The 25,392-nt window shown below is 51.1% G+C and overlaps 2 protein-coding genes across 2 annotated transcripts; one reads left to right on the top strand and one right to left on the bottom strand.

The window, feature by feature from the left end:
- The first annotated feature begins 2,189 nt into the window (after positions 1–2,189).
- On the top strand, positions 2,190–5,049 carry IL12A (interleukin 12A). Its single transcript, XM_074912678.1, has 5 exons — positions 2,190–2,426; positions 3,523–3,630; positions 3,764–3,805; positions 3,909–4,013; positions 4,882–5,049. The coding sequence occupies exons 1-5, from the start codon at positions 2,190–2,192 to the stop codon at positions 5,047–5,049; spliced, it is 660 nt and encodes a 219-aa protein (XP_074768779.1).
- Positions 5,050–6,743: 1,694 nt separating this feature from the next.
- On the bottom strand, positions 6,744–19,785 carry LOC141963067 (caspase recruitment domain-containing protein 8-like). Its single transcript, XM_074912022.1, has 16 exons — positions 19,722–19,785; positions 16,554–16,585; positions 16,218–16,271; positions 15,618–15,668; positions 15,116–15,145; positions 14,153–14,200; positions 13,995–14,038; positions 13,826–13,875; positions 12,835–13,055; positions 12,497–12,747; positions 11,130–11,264; positions 10,686–10,824; positions 10,153–10,206; positions 9,959–10,042; positions 8,590–8,859; positions 6,744–7,755 (listed from the first exon to the last, which is right to left on the bottom strand). The coding sequence occupies exons 1-16, from the start codon at positions 19,748–19,750 to the stop codon at positions 7,736–7,738; spliced, it is 1,512 nt and encodes a 503-aa protein (XP_074768123.1). The 5' UTR covers positions 19,751–19,785; the 3' UTR covers positions 6,744–7,735.
- Positions 19,786–25,392: the final 5,607 nt, after the last annotated feature.

Here is a 25,392-nt window from a genome sequence, read left to right as displayed (position 1 = left end):
CTCACAGAGAAATCCCTCCAGGAGCTGGGACTCTGCAGAAGGAAGGAAATTCCTCTCTCCTGGCCCATGAGACTGTCGAGAAGAGGCATCTCCACACACAGCTTCCCCCCTAGATAATTGTTCTGTGCACAAGGCCCATTCAACCACAGCTGCATTCAGAGACCTCTGAAGGTATTTGAGCTAAATATTCTTCCTTTCAGACAAAGAACCCTGACTAACATCCCAGTACATGCCTAAGTGGAGCACAGGAAAGCCATAAACTAGAAGCTTTTGTCTAAATTGTGCACCAGTGCCCCACCTGAGGAGAAACCTCATGCCCTGCTGCTGAGGGCAACGCTATGACTGAGGATTGGGCAAAGAAACCTGGAAAGCCGAACTCATGCCTTTTGAAGAACACACATGCAAGCATATATCAAAGAGCTCTTTCACTTCTGTGTCAGGAAAAAAAAAAAAAAGTCTTCTACACAAGATGAAAACCAGAGCCCACAGCCTAATGATGAGTGCAAAAATGGAAAACACACAGTGAAACTGGAAAATTAGGCAGCGCTGGTATTCTAGCAAAGAAAGTCTCTAGACAGACCACAACCTTCTTATAGGAAACAAGATGTCAAATAAAATAAAAAGAATCTGAAAATGCAATATAAAACTCTTGATTCATCCTGCTCCCTTCCAAGTCCATAGCAAAATTCCCATTGACTTCATGGAAGACCCGACAGATAGAAAATTCTCTACAGCCTTTTGGCCAGGCTAAGAATGGCCACATGCAAGATGAACTCATACTGAAATATATTTGGCGATGATACCAAGTGTATCAGCAAAAAGCAAATGTCCAGGCAGGTTTTCATGAGCATTCATTAATGACATCTCACCATTTGGGACCAGGATTGGGACTGACACCATTTAACATCTCTGTTGGTGACAAGGACAAGGGGGTGGCCGCTCCCCCGGCACGTGCAGCGAGGACACGGAGCTGTGCGGGGCGGCCGCCCCCGAGGGAAGGGTCGGCAGCCAGAGGGACCCTGACCCGTACAAACCTCATGGGGTTCCACAGGGCCAAGGGCGAGGGCCGGCCCCTGGGTCGGGGCAATCCCAAACACAAATCTCCTTACGGGTGGGTGGGGGCAAGGAGCGGGGTGAGAGCAGCCCCGAGGAGAGGGACTTGGGGGGGTTCGGGGGTGGAAAACTGCCTGTGGGGCAGCAACGGGCACTCGCAGCCCAGCAAGGCCCCGTGTGCTGGGCTGCACCCAGAGCAGGGTGGGCACAGGGCCAGGGGGGGATTCTCCCCCTCTGCTCCGCTCTGGGAGACCCCCCTGCAGGGCTGGGTCCAGCTCGGGGGCACCAACAGCAGAAGGACACGGACCTGCTGGAGCGGGGCCAGAGGAGGCCACGGAGATGCTGGGGGGGCTGGAGCCCCCCTGTGAGGACAGGCTGGGAGAGTTGGGGGGTTCAGCTGGAGAAGAGAAGGCTCCAGGGAGACCTTAGAGCGGCCCCCCAGGGCTGAAAGGGGCTGCAGAAAAGGGGGGGGGGGACGACTCTGGATCAGGGTGTAGGGATAGGACAAGGGGTGACAGGTTTAAACTGACAGAGGGAGATTTAGATGAGATCTAAGGCAGAAATTCCTCCCTGTGAGGGTGGTGGGGCCCTGGCACAGGCTGCCCAGAGCAGCTGTGGCTGCCCCCTCCCTGGAAGGGTTCAAGGCCAGGTTGGACGGGGCTTTGGGCAACCTGGGCTGGTGGAAGGTGGCCCTGACCAGGGCAGGGGGTGGCACTGGATGGGCTTTGAGGTCCCTTCCAACCCAAACCACTCTGTGATTCTGTGACTGTTACAGCTTTTACTGACACCGAATGGAAGTGGAGAGCTCCTCTCTGTGCCACACGCATCCTTTAAGCAATCCTTCCTTCGCTGCGTGCGAAGCCCTGGCTGAAGGCCGTACCGCCCCGATCTGCCCCGCAGCATCCTCGGCCAGGCTCAGGCGCCGACCCCAGGGGCAGCAGCCCCGGGCCCCCCCTCCCGCCCCGCCGGGATTCCCGGTCCCGCCGCTCTCGGGATGAGTGAGGGCTCCTCCGGCCCGGCCTCGCCGCTCCCCGAGCTGGGCAGGAAAGGAGAAGAGGGGGAACTCCCGCTCGCCGTCCCCCCCTGCTTTTAAAAGCCGGCGCGGTGCCGCCGGCAGCAGCAGCAGCAGCCGCGGGATGGAGCGGCCCGGCGGTACCGGCAGCAGCGGGCAGGCAGCGCCGCGCAGCGCCACGGCCCGGCTCTGCAGGCAGCGGGGGGGGCCCTGGGTGCTCCTGCCCGCACTCTGCCTGGCGCTGGCCCTGCCGCCCCCCGGGAGGGCGCTGCCGCCCCCCCCCCGCCACCGCCTCGCCGAGGGACTGAGCCGCTCCCGGGAGCTGCTGGCGGCCGCCAACGCCTCCCTCCACCGGCTGAAGGTCTGGGGGGACGGGGACAGGGGTGAGGGGGTGGTGAGAGCACCCAGGAAGGCGGTGATGGGGCGGTGATGGTGGTACCCAGGAGAGCAGTGATGGGTTGGTGAGGGTACCCAGGCAGGAGATGATGAGCTGGTGGTGGTACCCAGGAGAGCAGTGACAGGGCACAGGAGGGCGGTGATGGGGCAGTGAGGGTCCCCAGGCAGGAGGCGATGGGTCGGTGAGGGTCCCCAGGAGGGTGGGTGCTCCCTGTAGCCTCCCTTTAACCCTCTGTACCTGATCTTCGCTCTCAGGCTGCCCCTGACCAGCCCTTTAGGCTGGGGGTTTGCTCCGGTGTCACTCTCAGCCCTCAGCCAGCGCAGCCCCCCCAGAGACACCCACACCCTTAGCGGCACCAGCAACGCTCCGACAGCCCATTTGGACACTCTCAGTTTTGAAGACTTTCTCTAAGGCCCCTGCAGAGCTGCCTCAGGAAATATTCCTGACTTTGCCATTAAGTTTGCATTTTGCTGCTGGTGTCAGTTCAGCGCAGTAACATCTTTCTGCATTAAAGCTGCCTGGCAGTAGTGCCAAGGGGATTTTTTTTTTTTTTTTTGCTAAAATTCCCTGCTGTTGTTGCAAGCTTCATCTCAGACAATCACAAACCCCCCACCACCACGAAATAGGTGTGTTGTTCCACACTTGCGGTGGATCAGGGGGCACTGTTAAATACCTACGCAGATGGTATTATTTTTCACTTTCTAAGAGATACTTTACATTTAAAACTACAGCGACAAAGTTCTCAATAGATTCGATGTCTGAGAGAATAATTTAAAGGGTTGGAGGCAGTGCAATTCACAACAACATATAAAACAAATCTGCGCAAAGCCTGAGCTTATTCCCATTAAACACAACTGCCACGTGCATTTCGGTCTCTTAGTCTATTTGCTAGCTTTCATGTTTAATCATAGTCCTCATACAGCCTCATTCCTCGGCTTCAGCTAGGCACAGACAGCTGTGATGCATCATGTATAATTGTGCAAATTTACATATATATATATATATACACAGTACCTTGAAGCTGAGTCCATGACCCTTTTCATTCCCCTTTTTAACACAGGAGCTCGGCACTCTGGGATTTGAATGTACCCTTGAAGAGGTTGATCTTGAAGATATCACTAAGAATCAAATCAACACGATAAAAGCTTGCACAGCTGAAGATCCAGGGGTAAAAACAAACCAAAAAAAAAAAAAAAATTAAAAAATGATATATCAAGTGTCAGCATCATGTTTTCATGGAACAGCCATGTAAGTCACACTTCCACAAAATCACCAGGTCTCATTTCTTCTTTAATTTGCAGATTGGAAACTGTCCAGCACTGGAAGGATCTACTTTTGATATGGTAAATTGCAAGTTTCCCAAAAGAACCTCTTCTTTTGCTTGTTGTATTTTTAAAGCATTTAACAACAGATTCCCACGTTTCCTGATAATTCTGACTTTCGCAGAGAAAATGCCTGCAGGGCATCTATGAGGATCTGAATGCCTACAGGGCAGAGCTGAAGAACTTCAATGATCCAAAGGTGCTGGCATCTATTGATGAAATGATGAAAGTAAGTATTTCGGTCACCTTCCTTTTTTAGTATTTCTGTCTTAGAACGGAGTTTTCAATCCAGCGTGCTCCATTCTGTAGTCTGCCAAATAATGACCTTCAATCTGGAAATTTAAAACACTGTTTTTCCAAGAAGATACTTGATTCTCATGAATTACGTGTCTCACTTCATAATTTTGCCTTGCCGATATGGTCAATGCATCAGGACTCAGGGGTACGGCTCCTTAGCAGCCCTCCTTCTTTCACACTGCTCCGCTCTCGCGAGGAGATGGGGTACAGGATTTTCTGCCAGTTACTCAGGGAACTCAAAAACAGAGTAAAACATAAGAGTAAAACAGACATAGCTCTATTTCTTCTCCAAATACTAAAATATAATACACCTGGTATACCGAATAGGTTGTACCGAACTTTGATAAATATTACTAGTGAGTAGAGGGAATAGATGTTAAAAGCTTGTTTGTTTGTTTGTTTAACAAAGATAACTTTAAAAAAAAAAAAAAAAAAGTGAATTGCCTTTGTATTGACACAGCATCTCCCAATAGCCTGGAGTTTCTGCCCACGGGCAGATGAACCCAGTCTAAGGGGTCACTCGACAAAGCCACCCATAGGCTTATTATTTAAAAAAAGCATCTTTGCTCCTGGCCAGAAAGAGCCTTTGTGCCTGAATGGATATTTTTGTCTCAAGGAAAGTACAGCTGCACATCCTAAGTCTATTAATTACATCATTAAATATTTCAACCTTTCTCATTTATGAGAATACATTATTTCTAAGTCTTATCCTTTATCACTCGGGACGTGAAAATACCTAAAGAGGTTTTTCTTTTCACCACTTTCCGGTGATAGTTTTTAACACCCTGACCTCTTCCCAGGCCCTGGGGACCGGCAGCAGGAGCGTGCCACAGCCAGCAGCCGGCGCAGGACTGACCTCCTTCAAGGAGAGGATGAGGCTCTGCAGCATCCTTCACGCCTTCCGAATCCGCACGGTCACCATCAACAGGATGATGAACTACCTGACCTCTGCGGAGAGCTCCCTGTAAGCGCCCAGCCCTCCAGCACCTCGGCTATCAACTTGACCTAAGGATGCTTCGGAGAAAAAAACAGTAGGGTCAATCGTTTGCAAGGTGGTTGGGGGCTTTTAAGGAATCTAGCACAGAATATTTCTTATAAATCACGTTTTAGCAAGCTGTTGTCAGTGCCTTTCAAGCTACCATGTTAGACTTCTAAGTTTCTCTCAAATAAGCTACAAGGTAGTACCAAAACTTCCCAACACTCAACTGTAATTTGTCTTAACTGTTTTATTTATTCAGCTAGAATTTTCAGAAATTGAAACATATTTATAACAAGCAATTTATTTATTATGATATTCCTTATTTATTCTATTTATTGTCTAATAAAACTAAAGTTTGCATAAAAATTGTGGTGACTTTTTTTTTTTTTTCTTTCTTGTGGTTACTTTTTTTCCTTCCTTGAGATACAACATGAATCGATTCGATAACGTCCCATCGATCATACTTTTAAAATATTTCGAATATTGCTGGCGTGTAAAGGTACACCCTAGCAACATTCAGCACTGGTATCATATTTTTAAATCCTGTTTCCATCTTGTTACTTACATCAGACGTGTTTCTTGTGGCTTTTCTCTCAGACGGAGCACTCAAAGCGACCCACTGGGTTTCATCCACATTCACACTGATTTTCCACCCGGTTACATCATTTCCGCGGCGAAACCCTGGCCCCGCTGAAATCAATGGCTGAATTGTCTCAGCGAAGCAAGGATTCATGCGTAGCCTTGGGGGGATACCGGGGGGATTATCTTCCTAGTTCCTGCCCTCAGGACTGAGGCCAGCCCAGACGAAGGCGCCCATCCACCCCCTCTTTGGCGGGTGTGCCCCCGGCCGAGCCGTGAGTCTGGCCGTGTCCCAGCCAGCTCCCACGCTGCCCCTGCTGCCCGTCACCCCATCAGCACCACCTTCTCCCCTTGCTTGGTTTCTCCAAGCTCTGCCCTCCCAGCTCTTTGGAGACCCCCAAGCAGCCCCCTTTGATGCCGGGGGGGCTGGTGGGACCCCCTGCTCTTCCAGATGCCATCCTCACCCTCTCCCCTCTTCCGCAAGCGTTGGCGTTGCCTGCACACCACGCCGGCCCTTAACACGTGCTCTAGAAACTCCCACCACCTGAACTAGAGCCATGGTCCCCACTCCCACAGACTGCCCACAACATACACCAAGTTGTAAGGTAGGAGCAACCTCATGCCTCGGTGCCCTGGTGACCTGATGTAACTGTAACGTTTTAATTCCTTCTGCCTGCAAGAACTGGACAAAGCCAAACTGAAGACCACAGAAATACAATCTACTATTTTTAAGAAGGTTCCTCATTTTCATGTAAAGAACATGAAGGTTAAAGACCTTATCATCTCTTTTCACCATCTGCTACACTAGCCAGGTGCCCTCATTATTACAAATAAGCATCTTATTTCCAGCTTTTTTTTTTTTTTTTCCCCCTAAATTCCCCATCAGCAGAAGGTCCTGGGCACCAACACAGCCCTTTTCCTTGGCCAACTCCTGGGATGTACATAGCAGTGGAGCATCAAGGGTTGGAAAGATGGCCCACAACATACAACAATCGTGCAACATTTCATCCAACAGCTAAAATAAAATTTGAAAAAAATCAAAAATCATACATAAATAGTATAAATGTCTCCTTTTTAATGCTTATTTTTTAAAAGTATGCCTTTTCTTTCATAAACACATTCGGAGGAAGATGATCAAAAGAATCCTGTATCTTTAAAAACCCACATCGGGCTGCTTATTTCCAAATCCTTTCCAATTCTGTAGTAAGATCATTGCCAACTGAGCAACAGGCTTTGCAGAAATTCTCGCTTTTTCCATTTCAGCCTAAGCACCTAATTCTATTCAAGTTAAAATTAATCAATTAAAAAAAAGTATTAAAAAGTTTATAATACGTAAAAAAAAATATATACAACATAAAAAAACTATCACATAAAAATTGAGACAGACTGTACAGAAAAGAGTGAAGAAGAAATTCCCAGAGAAAATCCAAAGCTGCCTGGAGTTAACAGTGGTGCTCCCATGGAATCAGTCTTCGGGTTTTTAGAAAACAGAACCACAGCTTATCAAAGATTGAATGTCCATGAGTATATACAGTCATTATGTATATATGCAGTGATTTCGCAAAGGAATTTATCTGCAAGTTTAGGATTATTCTTCCCTGATCTTGGGCATCTGTGAGAAATATAATGCACCTCATGATTTTGGCAGATCAATATTTTTTTTTAAGGGGACGAAAGTTTCTGCGTAACTTTTCTCCCTGTCTTTCCCTGATGTAAATAAAAGCGTTTCCAGATAACAATCATGTACCTGAACAAGGTGAACTGGTTTCTTCCAGTGTTCGTGTCTTTTAGAACTGGCTCAAATGGGACAAAGCTGGGTGGGGGTGTTGGGTTTCCCCGTACGTGAAGTCCGGCACTCCCGGCCGCGACGCCGGAATCCACCACGTGAGTAATTGCTCCTGAAAGTCTTAGGTGATATCAGCGCAAAATTTCATTCACGTTTCTTGCGAAGATCCTGCCTAAACTTTCCACTGAGTGATGATGCCTTGCATCCTCCTTCCCAAAGCTCAGCAAGATGCCGGGGAAGAGGCCGGAGAAGCGTAACGGCTGGCCGGGGAAGCTCCCACCACACTCCTTCGAGCTGTGGCTTCACCAGCTCAGCGCCGAGCTGAGAAACCTGAGGAAAAAAACATGAACACACACGTATGGATTATCTGATCTCTAAAAGTTAGCGCAGTACTCACGTTCATTAATAAATATATTAAAAACCTATGAGATATAACGATAATATAGAAAAACCTATGAGCAGAAGGCTATGGCACAGGCAGGTCTGTGAGCATCAGAGAAGCGAGGGAGCTTGAGCAGCTCTCCACCCTTTGCAGCCAGGCTGCTTTTAGGGAGAATTAAGAAAGAACAAAGTTTTGTCTGTTCCAGGAAAAAAAGTATATTTAATTTTTGAGAAAGGTTCCCCCGGGCTGGCTGAGTTCTCAGCTTACTGAACAACTGTAGTTTGTAGAAGGTGAACCGAACGTAAGGAGCCCACAGAAACGAGGGGGAGCAGCCACGGGCAGTAAGGAAATACATACACAAACGTGGGTCTGCAGGACCGAACCGCTAAGTCATCCGTCAGGGGAAGGTGTTAATTAACCCGTTCCTAAAATACATAAGAGTAAAGACCCAAACATCTCCTCTTAGGGCTTCCAGAGAAGGTCAAGAATTGGCTTGGGTGTATAACGCTGATTTGCTTGGCCATGATGGCAAGGTCCTGCTGAGAGTACTCTCAACACAGTCAGTGCAAAAATATTAATCATGTTGGTACCAGTTTCTGAAGGGAAGTATAAAAACGCCACAGGAAAGGAAGTCATTGCTAATATCAGAAGGGAGACAATTTTGATCTGTGTAGTAAAAGACATAGTAGGGAGGTATTTGGTAAATACCTGCTGATACAAATTCTTAAAATACATCTGAAACACAATGATGTCATTAAATAAATGTAATGGGAAGGCGTTACCTTCTAGGGCTTGCAGTATCTCATAGGACACTTTTTCACAAAGACTTCTGTACAAAGCTTCTGCAGTGCCATTGCTTTTTTCCCTGTCTCTCCACTTGCTTAGCACCAGAAATTTTTGCATATTAACTTCTTCCTCCGTTGCCTGAATCTGGTCAATGTCTCTCATTTCCATCTGGAGACACTCAATGGCAATTTCTTTCCACTGCCTACCGAACAACTTTGCGATCACCATCAGCTGTTGATCGGTTAATTTTTTGGTTTCGATTCCATCTGAAAAGCCAGAGAACAAAAATCAGATTGAACACTGCTCTTCCCGTTAGACTTGTAACTAAATGCCACTATTAGTTCTGTGCGTGGCCAAGGACATACAACAGAGGTGAACTACTTATTCAGATTACCCAGCAAGGTCAGAGCCAAGCGCTGGAGAAAAGCACCTGAAGGACTAAGAAGGCTGGCTCGTGAAGATGACAACGTCTGCCCGCATGCTGGCTGCTGCAAAGGGTTTTTTTCCTGATTTATAAGCAGCTATTCATCCAGCAGAGCCTCCTTTAGCATGTTAGGTTACCGAGCACCCAGAGATTTTGTGATGTAGAGCGTTAAGGCCGCGCTAAGCACTCCCTGCCTCCCGGCGAGTTCAGATGCCTGCTGTTCTCAAAACCTAAGGCTGCTCCAGAAAGGTGATGTTTGGTTTTTCTTTAATTCCAATGGTTCTGAAGTCTCAGCCCGTGCTGCTTTCCGTGTCACCACTTACACATAAACCCGAGGTTTTAAGGGATGGAAGCTCTCCCTCTGGTGGCTACATGCACCCATCAATAAACACCTACATGGCTACTTTGGCTGATAATTTTTTCATTTACTTCTTGAATTAACATTATTTCTTCTGCATTTTTTTCCAAGTAACTATTAGTAATGAGTAATTTATTATGAATGAAACCAGCTCCCAGACACCAAGCATTTCTGACCATCAGGACATCACAAATCAACAATAAAGGGGAGCTGATATTTTTCAGAAAAACTCAGCCTGTTACAGCTCAGGAGATATCCCAAAGGCAAAATCTGAGACACGTAGTGGAAACCTCTTCCAAGAACAGCCACTTTTGCCCAGTCTTAGAAGACGATACCATTTTAGCTGACCCTTATAAAGAAAATTTCTAGCTGTTTTTCCCCATTTACTTACCCAACGAATGACAAACAGTGTACTGAAGTATACAAATGTAGGTACAAATCCTGCATCTACAAAAGCAGCATTTTCCCTTCCTATATTTCATGCACAGATTCGTGGAAGTCTTTAAAAACATGAACTCAGGTTCAATTCACGGGATAAAAAAAAAACCCAAACATTATTTTACATGAGACAGAAAGGTTCTACCTGCAGTACTGCTGGTCTTTTGTTTTTTGCTACAGAGCTTGTCTTCTTCCGAAGTGCTGAGGGCTGTTTTCCGTTTGTGGGCACCTAAGAAGCAAGTGAGAGGTGAGGTTATTTCTTTTGTATCACTCAAGCTACAACAAGACGCGAGGTACACAGAGAATAAGCAACCCCAACTTATCTTCAAACGGACCTACCGACTTCACTTCTTCTCTGCTCGTTTTTGTTCTGATCGTAATATATCCAGTCACCTGGTAAACAGTTTTCAGAGGAAACAAGAGGTGAGGAAGGAATTCCCAGTGTTACGCCCTACATCCAACAATTCTCAGGCACAAAACCAAGCTGCTGAGTGGATTTCAGCTGCTGAGCTAAGATTTTATATAATGAGATGATTCTTCCCCCTTTTACCCAACGCGCTGCAGCATGCCATCTCGAACGTGCAATAGAGGTTGGATATTATCCCCAGTAAGTAAAACTAACGTGAAGCATCCTCCCACACACCGCACAGCCCCGAAGCCTTCGCCTCTTTGCTCACGAGGGATTATGCAGGTTACTGCAACACCCACTACACGACCTGCCAGGGCTCTTCTCTTTGTGTTTTATCACTTCCAGCTCCAAATCTTGCAATTTTAACAGCAGGGATTTAGGTGCATCCAAGGGCTGAATTATACCCTAACTCCTGCATCTTTTCAGCAGGAACGAACTAGTCATGGGAAGACCAAAGACTCACTCTCTCTTAGTTTTGCTTTCCATACAGTCGCCTCAGATTCCAGCTCAATCAAAGACAAGGTGAAGTCATCGGGTTTCTCCAAATAGACTTCAATGTAACTTTTTAGTTTCAACAGAGATCCATCCACAAATTCAATTTCCTATACAATGTAAACATGTTAAAAATGAATATTTACCCAAAACATAAACTAAAGAGGAAGTATTTGGCTTTTGGCACAAATCTGAGCCCAACGCCAATCTCCCCAGAGTTCTGCTGTTGACTTTAGCATCAGGATTTTATCTCAAAATTCTAAGGCTCTAAGTGGCAAATGCTTCCTGCAACAATGGCAAATGAATGTTATAAATGCCCTGAATGCTACTCCAGGAACGTACAGGAAAAGCCATTTTGTGCCATGTTTCTAATGAAGCTGCAACACACAAAACGAGAGTTGTGTAAGGGACTTACCTCTGGAGTTACTTCAGCTTCTGGCTCACAAATTAATCTATATTTCTTTCCTTTCTGTAGTAATTTTTGGCATACAGCAGGCTTGTCAATTTTAATGCATTTCTTCTTGGAATGTTTTACGTCTTTCATGACATCCTAAAGTTTTAAAATATGATTTGAAGGCTACTCATTTCAGTAAAGGAATTAACATTTAAAACCTGTGTTAATGTGGCTCCTTGGGCTTTTCTCTGGCCCCAGCCAGTTCCACAGGGCAAACTGTACAGAAAACCGTGCACTAAACACCACACTCAAAAAACATCAGATAAACCTTTTCAGCTATTGTGCTACATGGGTGAAATTAGATAGAAGAGGTCTGCAGCCCAAATAAAAGGAAGGTTATTTGTTTCTGTCCTCTCCCAGTGTTTGCCTACGTATTGTAGCGGGGAAAGGATGCGAGGACAAGAAACCTTTTCAGGTGTAAATCCTGAGCTCTGTGCATTTTGCTGGCAAATTCTGATGTATTTCACAGAATTACAGAATCCTTCGGGTTGGAAAAGCCCCTCGGGATCATCGAGTCCAACCCTCAGCCCGACTCTGCAAAGTTCTCCCCTACCCCACACCCCCCACAGCTCATCCCAACGGCCCTGAAACCCCCCCAGGGATGGGGACTGCCCCTCCCTGGGCAGCCTGTTCCACTCTCGGACCACTCTTGCTGGGAAACATTTTCTCCTCCTGCCCAGCCTGAGCCTCCCCTGGGGCAGTTTCCAGCCGTTCCCTCTTGTCCTGTCCCTGATCCCCTGGGAGCAGAGCCCAGCCCCAGCCTCTCTGCAATGTCCTGTCAGGAGCTGCAGAGAGGGATGAGGGCTCCCCTCAGCCTCCTCCTCCTCACACTGAACACTCCCAGCTCCTTCCCTGGCTCCTCACAGGATTGATTCTCCAGCCCTTCCCCAGCCTTGTTGCCCTCCTCTGCCCTCGCTCCAGCCCCTCGAGATCTCTCTGGGATTGAGGTGCCCAAACCTGGACACAACCCTCCAGGTGTGGCCTCACCAGTGCCGAGCACAGGGGGACTGTCACCTCCCTACTGCTGGTCACACTATTTCTAATCCAAACCAGGATGCCGTTGGCTTTCTTGGCCACCTGAGCACACTGCCGGCTCATGTTCAGCTGCTTGTCAGTGAGAACCCCCAGATCCCTTTCTTCCAGAACCTAACTTGGCAGACCTTTTTTGGTATGGAAATATACATATATATATAATATATATATATATATATATATTACTATTGCATGCAAACACTGAGGTGAGAGAAGAGCATCCCCATCCTCCATGTAACACCCCCCCAACCAGCCCCAACGGTATGGCTACCCCACACCCCCAACACGAGCCATACCTTTATAAAGGAGTCGTTGTTTGTAGCCACATAGACCCGGAAGGATAAGGAGGGATGCTCGTCGACGACTTTGTAGAGGATGACAGCGCCGTGGTACTGCACCGGCTCCTGGCTCTGGATGAGCGGTCCCACCGGCGAGAGAGAGCTCACCAGCCATTTCACGTGCGAGGCCGAGTAGTCGGCCGAGGGTTCGATGGCTGCGCCGTTGCCTTTGACGTGTAAGACCTTAAAGGCCATGCCAGTGCCATGACCTGAGGGAAAACGGGGCCGTGTCAGCACCCTCAGCGGCGGGGAGCCGGCAGCCCCCCGCACCCGCCGGGCCGGTGGCCGGTACTCACCGCTGAGGCAGAGGGAGTGGGGAAACTGGATGGAGGTGAGAGCCGGGGCCGAGTCGCAGCGCACGTCGAAGAGGGGCCCACCCACAATCCACGGCTTTTCCACCAGGTTGGCGTATTTGGTCCAGGACAAGAGGGAATATGTGATTTTGACAGCACCCGTCACCTCAAAAATCAAGCCCGTGATGCTGCACTGGTAAGTCCCCTCCGCATCCAGCTGCACCCTGCCGTGGGCAAGAGTGACCCAGTTAGTTTAGTTTCCACCGCCCAGTAAAAACCATAACAATGTGGTTTGTGAGGGATAACGGAGAAACTCCCTTCCCAACAAGCGCAGAGCGCTTTATCTGAATAGCACAGAAGCCACAACAATTTTTTGTTCTCCAATCTCTATGTTTAAACCATCACTGGAGTGTTAAAAAACAGCCAGCAAGACCCAGCCAGGATATGCAAAATAACTTAACGAACGTTTTGCATAATTTTTCCTGCAATTGCTTTTACACAAAGGGCTCAGCCCAGCCTCCCACCGATGTCAGAGCCAACACTGTACGTTGACAACATCAACATCACACACTGACAACATCAACATGACACACTGATGACAACTTCCAAGCCAGAGAGAGGGAGAACAAGGCTGGCATCCAAAGAAAAATGCAGTGCAAACGGGGAGGACGAGTATTCCTGTGAAGCAGGGCAAGACCCCTCATGTATGTCCAGACTAAAATAAGCACATGAAAATGTGCCAGACGTTCATTACTGCAGCAAGATGAGGCAGGCAGAAAGCCGTCCCAAGAGCTTTCTTGGACCAGGATCTGGAGGCAGCACGGGCAGCTGCTCAAAGCTGTTTATTTTTAAGGATTTGGGGGCATCTTCCAGCATAACTCCAAATGTATTTGTGCAGCAAATTAGTCTTTTCCCCACTTAAACCAAAGAGAGAAGTATCTTGATAAGAGCAGTGTAAATGTATACCCATTATATTAAAAAAAAAAATCCATACATATACTGTTCTCCAGAAAGTCTTCTAGGGGTCACTTGCTCCTTCTTGTCCTAGAAACAGATTGAAAAAAAATACATACTTAAAAAGGTGATGAGAGAGCAGAATTACAATTTGCAAATTATCTCACGCATAGTATGTGGGTTGTTTGGGGGTTTTTTTATAAACATACATTTGCATTTCTGCAGTGCTCACACGGTGGCAGACAGTTCACTCCTAGTGAGAAAACAGGAAGATCATTAAAAACAAAGTAATTAAAACACTCAGGGGGAAAAAAAAAAAAAAAAAAGAAAGAAAAAACAATTCAGCCCTCAAGAGATCTGTTACTACCTGATTCATTGCAACACGGTAGCGATTCCTTCTCCTCCTGTTCTTCATCTACAAAAAAAAAGTTAAGCAAATACCTCAGCCTGCAGCGGGTTTCTGCTCCCACATTCAGCAAGGGCAACCCACCAACTTAATTTGCTTATATTCATAAAAACCTAAGAAGAATATTCTCAAAACTAAATTCTTGCGTGCACACTGGCACACCTGGGAGTGCAGGCTTTGCCCAGCATGGGGGTGAAGCTGAACGTCAGGATAAAAAAATCTCATAACATCAGTCAAAAGCTCATAACTTGCCCAAACTACTGGGAATTTTCACAGGGGTTAAAGTAAGATTTATCCCCGGGGTAAGTCTCATTGCGCCGAGTACAAAGTTCAACTGCCCTCGGCACCGAAGCCAGCAGCAGCGCTTCCCGGTGAGCAGGCAACCACGCTATTTGCAGCGTACTTGTCCCTAAAATGATTTCAGAGTGCTTAGAATCCTCCTTCCTAACCCCCAGCCCCAGCCAGGCTGTCCCAAAATCACCCTAGGCCATCAACACCCTCCCGGGCAGGCGGATGTAGGAGAGGCAGAAAACGTATTGCTGCTGCCACCAGCCTGGAAAACATCAGGCTGACACCCCCCGGCGCGTTGGCTGCCTTCCCGGCACGATGCTATTCCAGTCCCCGAGCTGCGGCCGGGCTGCAGTGACCCGGGGGCACCCTCGGCTCCGCATCTCCCTGCGTCGGGCTCCGTCTGCAAACGGAGGCAGCACGCGCCCTGTGCACCCCCCGTGCACCCTGTGCACCCCCGTGCTCCCCTCTTCTTGGGCACGCTCTTGAGCAAGTCGTTTCACCAAAAGACACGGAGGGCCCAGTTGGGCCAGCCCGAAATCACCCTCCTGCCATCACACACCACCACGCTCGTGCATCCCTTAGCGGCGTCGGCATCCTCAGGCCTTGCGAGGAACAAAATAAAAACTCACTCACCCGCCCGACTTCCACACGACTCCTCCGCATCTGATGAGAAAAAGCGTCGTAATTATTTAGCTAAAGACTCTCAATCTTGCAGGAAACCAGAATAAACTGCTGGTGGTGTGACCCATGTAAGCGCAAACCCGCAGGCTTTTCAGCAACAGCGAACGCTTCCTTTAATTCTTTTCCTGTCCATCCTGTTTTGCCACTTTTGATGCCAACTTTTAAGCAGATTTATAGCCTCTTGGTGTTTGGACAACTACTGTGGTGTAAAAATATTTGTGTGTATTGTGTCTTCGAGGCTAAAGTAACATTAACTGCTGCTCCTCTATTATTGCTCTCCTCGAAACTGAGCAGCTAGGAAATCATTTGCTCACAAAAATATCATTCTGCTTTTCAGCACGCAATCACTAAATTAACGGTCTTATACAACAACCCTGAGACTATTCCCAGGAAAGGCAGCTGGTTTAAACTGAACATACATTTTCAAATACACAAATCACAACACGATGCTCACCTGACTCCTCTTCCGAGCTAATGCTGGAGCTGTTTTCAGAACTGTCCTCTCCTTAACAAAATTACACCCCGTTAGTCACAGGCAGAACGAAATAAAGCAATGCCACAGGTAACTAAAAGGCTACATCTAGAAGTTTAAATACACCGGGTTGGTCAGCAAGCTAGATAATATAATAGAGTAGAAAAAATACGTAGGCAGGGAAGAACATCAGAGCATCAAATCCCAGCATCAGAGGAGACTTAGGGGTCACCCAAGCCCCTCTGCAGGGTACGTGTGATGCTCAAGATACTTAATTTTAATGTTTTACACAACCTGGGACTCTTTTGGAGCTTCTCCCATGGCACGTCCCAGTTCACCCAGTTAAATTATGGTTTTCTGTGGCATGCCCGTGAGGCTGGAGAAGCATCGGTGGGAGCTGGTGTGTCCCACCAGTGACGTGACTCATGTGGACTTAATAAATTATAAATATAAGCTGAAGAGAAAACAGTATTGCAAAGCAAGTGACTTGGGGAGTCACAGCAGTGCCTACGCTGTGGTTTTGTCGCGTTGTGGGCAAATGGAGGGCACAAGGGGAAAGCCCTGAGCCCCGTGTGTGCTCACCTGCTGGGTGCTCCTCGGCCGAGCCCTCTCCCTCCGTACCACCAGCCACCACCTCTGCAAGAGAAAAGCAGTTGGGTGATATAAGCTTGAAAGAGATTTAACTCTTCTCTTGGTGTTTTTGTACTATGCAGGTCAGAGGAAGGGAATAAATAGCAAAGGAATATAAATTTTAGAAGTCAGTATAAAAAAAAAATCAAAACGCTTATCCATTAAACTAAGGCATTACACCACGTTTTTTAGAGCCAGCAGTAATAAAATTATCATTTCCATGCCGAAGGACAGGCATTTCCCATAACAAACCCATCTGAAGTGCTGTATTTCACAAAATTACTGTACCTTTTTCATCTGAAGAGAGAGACTCGACTCCGCTGGAAGATAAAATGGGAAATTACATGAGCAGATGTGCCAGTCCTTCCCCACGCCACCGCACAGGCGGGCCTTTGCCCACCTCCCTGCCCGCTGGCATCGCTCCGGGGCTTTGGCCAGGGAATTGGGGGTTCTAAGGTAATTTAATATGGGATTGGTGATCAAAAATTCATTTCCTTGAGCATCGCCCATGGCCCTGCCGCTCGCCCTTGCCGTGCCAGGGACGCCTGGTTCTGCCGCGTGTGTTTCCCACCAGCACGAGCCCTCGGCCCCAGCCCCTTTTGCAGAGCCTTTGTGTCCCCTGGGTTTTGGTGGTGATCCAACCAATCTTCTTCAGCAAGGCACAAAGTTCAGATAGACGCAGTGACTCAGATGTGGCAAAGGACTCCAACAGACCCCGTCACCCATTTGTGACCCGTAGCAAATCCAGATCAACCTTTAGTCTCTGTTTGCTCTTGAAAAGGGTCAGTGTGCTGGTTTTGTCATTGACTGATGAAGTTCAGGCCTGGAAACCTTTCTGTGGAGCTCCACAAAGTCCTTTCTGTGGCCCCACTGAATAATCCCCATAAAAACTGATGCTGTGGAAGGGAATTGCCCTGGGCACAGTTCCCACACACCTGCAGGTGACATCCAGCTCTCCTTTGCTTTGGTGGCACAAGGAAATATCTCAGCCCCTCCGCCCTGCCTGTGGCCACCTGGAACGGCAGCTGTGTGCCACGCAGGCAGGGAAAGAGCATCTATCCCCTCGCTCTTTACAGACTCCCAGAATCATCTGGGTTGGAAAAGCCCTTGCAGCTCCTCCAGCCCAGCCATGACCCTCCCCCTGACCGTTCCCAACTCCCCCAGATCCCTCAGCGCTGGCTCAGCCCGACTCTTCAACCCCCCCAGGGATCCCGGGGACTCCCCCCTGCCCTGGGCAGCCCATTCCAACGCCCAACAGCCCCTTCTGCACAGAAATCCTTCCTCAGAGCCAGCCTGACCCTGCCCTGGGCAGCTTGAGGCCATTCCCTCGGGGCCTGGCGCTGGGGCCTTGGCTCCAGAGACTCATCCCCCCTCTCTGCCCCCTCCTGGCAGGGAGTTGCAGAGGGCCAGGAGGTCTCCCCTCAGCCTCCTCTTCTCCAGACTGAACCCCCCCAGTTCCCCCAGCCGCTCCCCAGCAGACCTGTGCTCCAGACCCTGCCCCAGCTCCGTTGCCCTTCTCTGGCCACGCTCGAGTCATTCAATGGCCTTTTTGGGGTGAGGGGCCCAAAACTGAACCCAGGAATCGAGGGGCGGCCTCCCCAGTGCCGAGCCCAGGGCTCAGATCCCTTCCCTGTCCCTGCTGGCCACGCCAGTGCTGACACAAGCCAGGATGCCATTGCCCTCCTTGGCCCCCCAGGCACACTCTGGCTCATTATCAATCAATCAATCAATCAACCAAGCCCCCCAGGTCCCTCTCTGACTGGCAGCTCTCCAGCCACTTTGGGGGCAGGTGAGGGATTTCAGTGCCACCCCAGCGAGGCCAAGGGACGCTGGCGATGGCCAGGCCAAGCCACAGCAGTTGCCTTTGGGCAGCTCAGCTCAGGAGGCTGATTCTGACCATCCCAGGCTGTCGTGGGGGAGCCACAGCCCGTTCCCTCCAGGCCCTGGCAGCACGGGGGTGCTGGGGGGTGAGTGGGCATCACCACGGAGGTCAGAGCCGCTGCTGCGCTGGGGCAGCTCAAACACAAAACTCAAAAATAAGAAATAAAGAGGTGGTTATGGCAGGGGTAGGAAAATAAATCCCCTAATGTGCGGCTGAGGCAGCAGGTGAAGCGATGCAAGGCGGGGTGGGGGCTGCGGGGTGAAGTAGGGTGGGGATGCTCCCACACAGCCTGGACCTGTGGGAATTTCCCAGTCAAGGGCAGGGAAAACGGTGCTGTGGCCAGTTAGACACGGGGGAGAAACTGGGCAAGAGTTCCACTGCGGGAATGAATGGGAAATTACGCAACGGGGTTTGCGCTTCCAAATTGTATCTAAACAAACAAACAAACAAAAAAAAAACCCCGAAAACACTCAACTGACATAGGATCTGCAGTATTGGGACAAAGCCTAGCTACACCCCAGAGAGGGTGCCTGAGCCAAGCGCTGGTTGTGCAAGGCTGGTTAAATAAGGTTTGTCCGCAGCAGGCTCACACCCCTCACAGCTGCATCTCCCCCCTCCCGTGCTGAAAAAACACGCTCCGGAGGAGAGAAAAAACCCCAAACCCAGCCCTCCTCCATAGAATTATTTCCTACAATTAATTACAATAAGGAAAAAAGGCACCGCCGGCTTCAGCCCCTGCCCTGCAAGAGCTGCTGGGGGGGGGTGTGTGTGTGTGTGTGATCCCAGCCCCCGCTGAAGCAAAACCAAAGCGGGATGACCCCCCCCCCGCAGATTTAGAGGGGAAAGATAAACAGGCTCGTTCCTAAACGGCCGCTTGTTGTTGTAATGCCCGGGGGGGGGGAGAGGGGCCGGGGGAGCGGGAGCCCTGGGTAAAGGGGGGGCCCGGGGGTGGAGCGGGAACGCCGCTGGCTCGCTCAGCGCTTTTGTCTTCTGCCGGGGAAGAAGATGCGGAGCGGGGCCGGGTCCCGGCCCAGCGCTGGGGGGAGCGGGGGGGGGGGGACTCGTGCAGCCCCCGCTGCAGGTGCAAGGCCTGAACCCCCAAACCGCTGGAGGTTTGGTTTTGTTTGGGGTTTGTTTGGGTTTTTTTCGGGGGGTGGGACTCTGTGCCAGCGCGGGGCGGGGACGGGCAAGGTGGGGGAGATTGGGGGGGGCGGGAGACAACGGGGAAAGCGGGGGGGGGGGGGGGGGATGCTGGAGGGTGGAAATGGGGGGGGTGCAGCTGGAGGAAAGAGGAGGATGCTGGGGGACGCAGATGGTGCGGGGGGGGATGGGGATGGTGCGGGGGGGATGGGGGCGGTGCTGGAAGGATGCTGGGGGGAGGGGGAGGGGGCGAGGGGGATGGGGAGGATGCTGGGGGGCATCGGCAGGGGCTGGGGGTGCAGGGGGGCATCGAGAGGGCGAGGGGAGGGGGATAATGGAGGGGGGGGGAGATGCTGGGGAGGGCCCCGGGGGGTGCAGGGACGGGGCAGCGCATGGCGGGGGGGGAGCTGCGGGCCCCCCCGACCCCCACTCACCTGTCGGGCTCTTGCCCGCGGCGGGACATCGCGGCGGGAGGCGGGAAGGGCGGGAAAGGCGGGGCCCGGCGGGGAAGCGCGCGGGGGGGTGGGGCCGCGCGAGGCCACGCCCCTGTCGCGTGACCCGCCCCGCCCCCCGGCCGCCGGTCCGTGTGTTACCGCCCCCCCCCCCGACCCGGGGTGCGGGCCCGGCGCCCGCTGCTGCAGGCGCGGGGGCACCGGGGCACCTGTAGACACGGGGGGGCCGTGCGGTGTCACCCGCGTCACGGCTTTGTCGGGGACACGGAGCTGTGCGGGGCGGCCGCCCCCGAGGGAAGGGCCGGCAGCCAGAGCGACCCTGACCCGTACAAACCTCATGGGGTTCCACAGGGCCAAGGGCGAGGGCCGGCCCCTGGGTCGGGGCAATCCCAAACACAAATCTCCTTACGGGTGGGTGGGGGCAAGGAGCGGGGTGAGAGCAGCCCCGAGGAGAGGGACTTGGGGGGGTTCGGGGGTGGAAAACTGCCTGTGGGGCAGCAACGGGCACTCGCAGCCCAGCAAGGCCCCGTGTGCTGGGCTGCACCCAGAGCAGGGGGGGCACAGGGCCAGGGGGGGATTCTCCCCTCTGCTCCGCTCTGGGAGACCCCCCTGCAGGGCTGGGTCCAGCTCTGGGGCACCAACAGCAGAAGGACACGGACCTGCTGGAGCGGGGCCAGAGGAGGCCACGGAGATGCTGGGGGGGCTGGAGCCCCCCTGTGAGGACAGGCTGGGAGAGTTGGGGGGTTCAGCTGGAGAAGAGAAGGCTCCGGGGAGACCTTAGAGCGGCCCCTCAGGGCTGAGAGGGGCTGCGGGAAAGGGGGGGGGATCTTCATCAGAGGGTGTAGGGATAGGACAAGGGGTGACAGGTTCAAACTGACAGAGGGAGATTTAGATGAGATCTAAGGCAGAAATTCCTCCCTGTGAGGGGGGTGAGGCCCTGGCACAGGCTGCCCAGAGAAGCTGTGGCTGCCCCCTCCCTGGAAGGGTTCAAGGCCAGGTTGGACGGGGCTTTGGGCAACCTGGGCTGGTGGAAGGTGGCCCTGACCGGGGCAGGGGGTGGCACTGGATGGGCTTTGAGGTCCCTTCCAACCCAAACCACTCTGTGATTCTGTGACTATACACAGTAAAATCCCTCGCCTCTGCACACACCCGGGGTCTGGGTACAGCCCTCACACCACGCTGCCCACCCGGGCACGAGGGCTGCCAGCTCACTCACCGGAGGTGGCAGGGACAGGGTCTGCGCTGCCAGGGGACAGCAGGTTGGGCCCCAACTCAGGCACATGGGCTGGCACTGCCACCGGTTTCCATACGGGAATGCAGGCACCAGCCACAGGGCAGGAACGCCTGCGCCTCTGCCATTTCCCCTTCGCTGTGGCAGGCAGGGTGCGAGGACTGACAGCAGCCAGGGCCACCCTGGCATCACCCACCATCCTCTGCCAGTGGGTGACTCCACGGGCAGCTCCGCACACTGCTGGGAATTTCAGGAAGGGAAAATGCTGGATGCTGCCATCGCAGTTGGCATGTCAGGATCTGCCTTTGAGATACTGGCAGAGCTGCTTATAAAAAAAAAGAAAGAAAAAAACGAGCCTCAACCTGCAGCAGCATGTAATTTTTTTTTTTTTCTTTTTTAAAAAAAAGGGAATATAAGCCTCTCCACCAGAAGCATTTTGGTAGTGAAGTGCTCCCAGAGCATCTAAGGTGCCCAAAGCAATGCAGCAAACCTCCCAGAGCCAGTGCCCCCCCGTCCTGGCCTGGGAGTGCCAGCGGCCAGCACTCACCTCTGAAGGGCAGTAACACGTCCCTGCCAGAGCTGCTGAACCCAGGTGAGGCCCAAGCCTGCCCAAGGACCGGGATTTCCAGGCCTCCAGGCGAGCTCCAGCCAAGTAAACCCTTGCACATCCTCTCACACCCTTGCACACCCTCGCTCCCCACCCCTGCCCTGCTGCCCTCCAGCCAAGCCCACCACGTTGGAAGCATTCAGTCATCTCTCTTTGTGCCTGGACAAGCTAAGCCCTTTGGAAAGAGGGGGGAGCAGATATTTGTTTTAAAACTCTCATTTTAAAAGCTCATCTGGCTCCAGCACAGATCTCAGCGTCACCCTCCTCCCCTTGCACCAACCCCAGAGCAGTTCCTGGGTGCCGGTGGGGTCACCCTTTATGTGTTTGCCCAGTGCTCACACACAAAAAAAAAAGATAAGCTCTATAAACAAGCATAAGTATAGAAGTAAACATGGTCTCAGAACGCTGTTCCAGGTGCCTTTGAAGTGCTCAGCTCCCACATCATTCCACACTGGGTATGAGTGAGCTGGATGTGGCATCAGGAGCCCCCAAGGTGCTGCCCCTCTCCCCCGTGCATCCAGTCCCCAGCTGCCGCCGCATCCCGCCAACCCCTCACTGCCAAACAATTCCAGAAAATCCATATCCCTGGCAAAATATATGCGCAGAGCTCATGGGAACAAGCGATAATACTTGGGCTGCAAAGGGTGTTTGAAACTGCGATTGAAACCCGAGCAAATAAAAAGATATTTAATGTGAGAGACTGGAAAAGCGACAGAAAGAGTCAGTTTAGGCAGAGATGAAAAGGCTGGCGAGGTCACCCAAGGAAAACCCCTTGCAAGGGGCCAGGCACCAGCAAGTCCAGTCTGGAACAAACTAAAGGAGGCAGAAAAAGTTTGTGGAACAATGACACGAGTTTGAAAGTGAAAACAAGTGCCCACAATAGGACACAGTGAAGAGTAAATAAAAAAAAAAAAAAAAAAAAGCAAGACAGTACAGAAATGAGAAATGGAAGGTAGCTGGGTGATGCAGAGGGCTTGGGCTGGTACCTTGGTTTGCCCAAGCCCTATCCCTTGACTGCCACTCTGAGCTTGCTAAGGGTGGCTGTCCTGAACCATTATTTTCCTGACTTTTTCCAGACATCTTCACACTGAGGTGAAGAAATATAATCATGCAATAAACATCCTGATAGCTATGCCAGCACGGAGTGTTCATAAATCATCCCGGGGCAGGCCCAGCCCAGCGCACATTGTTTGTCCCACAGCAGCTGTATCGCTTGGTCCAAAATACTCAAATTAAGTCTTTTCCTTTGAGGGCCTGATTCACCACTAGCACAGACTGGTCCAGTTTTGCATCAGCAACCCTTTACCAGTTTCAGCTGGAGTCATGCCTTGGTGAAACAAGGCTTGAGTTCAGTTTCCCAAAGCTTCTCTCAAAGGCAGGGTCAGAACTGATAACCATCTATAGGTAGCTTTAATGGGACTTGATAAGCTAGTCATTCCCATAGAAAGAGAAAGTTAAACTGTTCATTGCACCCTGGGACAAGTCCTCACCGGCAGCACCGTGGGGTTTTCCTGCCTCTCCTCTCCGAGAGGAGACACGTGAGTCCCCATGGCTGCAGCCTGCTGGGGTTAGCAGCCACTGGCACCCGTCCGACCTCCACGGAGGATCCAGGACGCAGAGCCTGAGATGCCTTCTGATTTTTCTGAGGGAGCCAGACGCTTGTCACCTAAAAATCAGCCTCTGCTTGAGCTGTTCAGGTGGGGCACTGTGAACACAGCCACCCAGAGCCATCCAGAGGATTTTCACCCTCCCACGACACCTCCCTGAATGCAGACAGATCCCACAAACCCCACGTCTGCCCCAGGCGTCAGGCAGGGAGCGAGCAAGGCCACCTCCACGGGAGAATACCCAGTTTTACAAATGAGGAGAAATCATATCAACACAGTACCTGTACCAAATACGGCAGCGGTTTGTCTGAGTGAGAGAGGAGCCACCTCTTCTTTCACCCTCAGCAGATTTGAGCAGGGTTTTCAGGAGCAGGTTTTTCAGCACGGAAGTTCATAATGACAATTTTCATCATCATCATCATTATTACCATTTAGAACAGTCCATACATTTGCTTTTGGGGTACTATTTGAGCAACTAATTTATTTACCAGAATACTTACAGAAAACAAGAAGAAGACGTAAAGAAAACTGATGTAAATGCTCCTCAACACTCCACTTAGTAGTTCCGGATGTTTTTCTGCCCAAGCCGGCTGTGACAACACTGTCACATGGCTGAATGATTTTCAGTGCTCATATTTTTTCATTTTTTTTAAGAAAAGCTCGATCGGGGCCCAGTTGTACTTCCTGTTTCGTTGGCCATGCACCACCTCAGCACAACAGTGCAAGTGTTCCAGCCATGTGTAGGATCATTAAAATGTATGCAAAGCGAGAGAATTTGTTTGAATGTATTCAAAGAATAGTTATTCACATATTCATACAGGAATTTGTGAGAGTACCCTGTGCCAAACTTAAAATGTGGGCTGTAATTCTTAGTTTAGGACAGTGCATTATACTGCACAGTTAAATCCCCTTTGTCAGGAAAATGAGATCCGTTCATTCCGATGCCAAACGAGTCACATACTTTGCGTGCCATCCCTTTGCAATTAGCTTAAGCGTGGAATTAGCCGTGTTCAAATTGCAGGGGCAGCATTTGGTCAGTCTCCCAAAGCCTGGCATGTTCCTGGTCCATACGTGTCCCTCACCCCCCTGCTAAAGCGTTCGCCTTGGGAACCCCCATCACCAGCTTCGCCTGAGCACGGACCAGGTCGTTATTCATTATTATGAAATTAGATTTTTCCTCGCCAGCTCTTGCTCCATCCTCAAGTTAAACAAGCTCTTCCTGCAGCTGCAGGACCGTTGCTTATTGATAGCAGCAGAATTACATCCTCCCCCTGAAAGGATCAATTTTAATAAGTTTCCAGTTGCTACGGGCTTCCTCCTCGGTACTGTTCTGTATCGCAGCAACACGTCTCGATTCAGGGTGAAACCACCCCCTAAATATTTTCCTATAGCTTGCTGCTATTACGTTTATTTATCCAACAGCTGCAGTCACCTTTCCATCGGCGATAGCCCCACGGGTCGTTGTATGGCTGGCAGCTGGGGGGGTGAGGAAGGGGGATGGAGCTCACCAGTGCCAGGATCAGGCCCAGTCGTCCTGGGTGATGGGTAGGAGGCTTCAGACCCACCTTTGACAAAACACCATGGTGTCGCTGGTCCCACTGTTTGGAGAAACACTGGTCCCTGTGGCAGCTCTGCCAGCCCAGCATGGCCAGAGCCCAGCACGCAGCCAGCCCCTGCCCCAGAGAGCTCTGCACCCCCTCTGCCCCGGGTCCGTGATGGAGAGGAAATAAAATCAATTGTGCTCGCAGGATCCCCAAACTATCACAGCCCAGACTCTTCCACCAACTCATTTCCATCTCACAAGTGGCTGGTCAGCCCCACTGTCTGCTAGAGAGAAAAGCAGCGCTGGGGAAAGGGGAGCTGATGGAAGGGAGGAGGAGGAGGGAGCTCCTGCCTTGCCTGGTCATTAGGATTAATTAGCAGGGGTGCTTTGGGCTGGCGGGCAGCTGGCTTGAGATGGGTGCCCCCCAGGGCTGGGTGCCCCCCAGGGCTGGGTGTCCCTGGCCCCCAAACCCCTCTCCCAGGTTTTTTCCCCCAAAGCCACACACCAGCATCTCTCTGGCTGCCGTTAAAAAGTTCCTTCCCGGCACCAAGGCGAAGCCGCCTGCAGATGGCAACAGCTCCCCGGCCTCGCCAAGGCCGGCCCGGCCCGGCCCCGCTCCGCGGGGGCTCCGCGCAGCTCCGCACCCGCGCTGCCCCGCGGCTGCG

Source organism: Athene noctua, chromosome 8, assembly GCF_965140245.1.
Source record: "Athene noctua chromosome 8, bAthNoc1.hap1.1, whole genome shotgun sequence".
In the NCBI taxonomy this organism is placed as follows: domain Eukaryota; kingdom Metazoa; phylum Chordata; class Aves; order Strigiformes; family Strigidae; genus Athene; species Athene noctua.
This window is presented reverse-complemented; position numbering and strand designations above follow the sequence as displayed.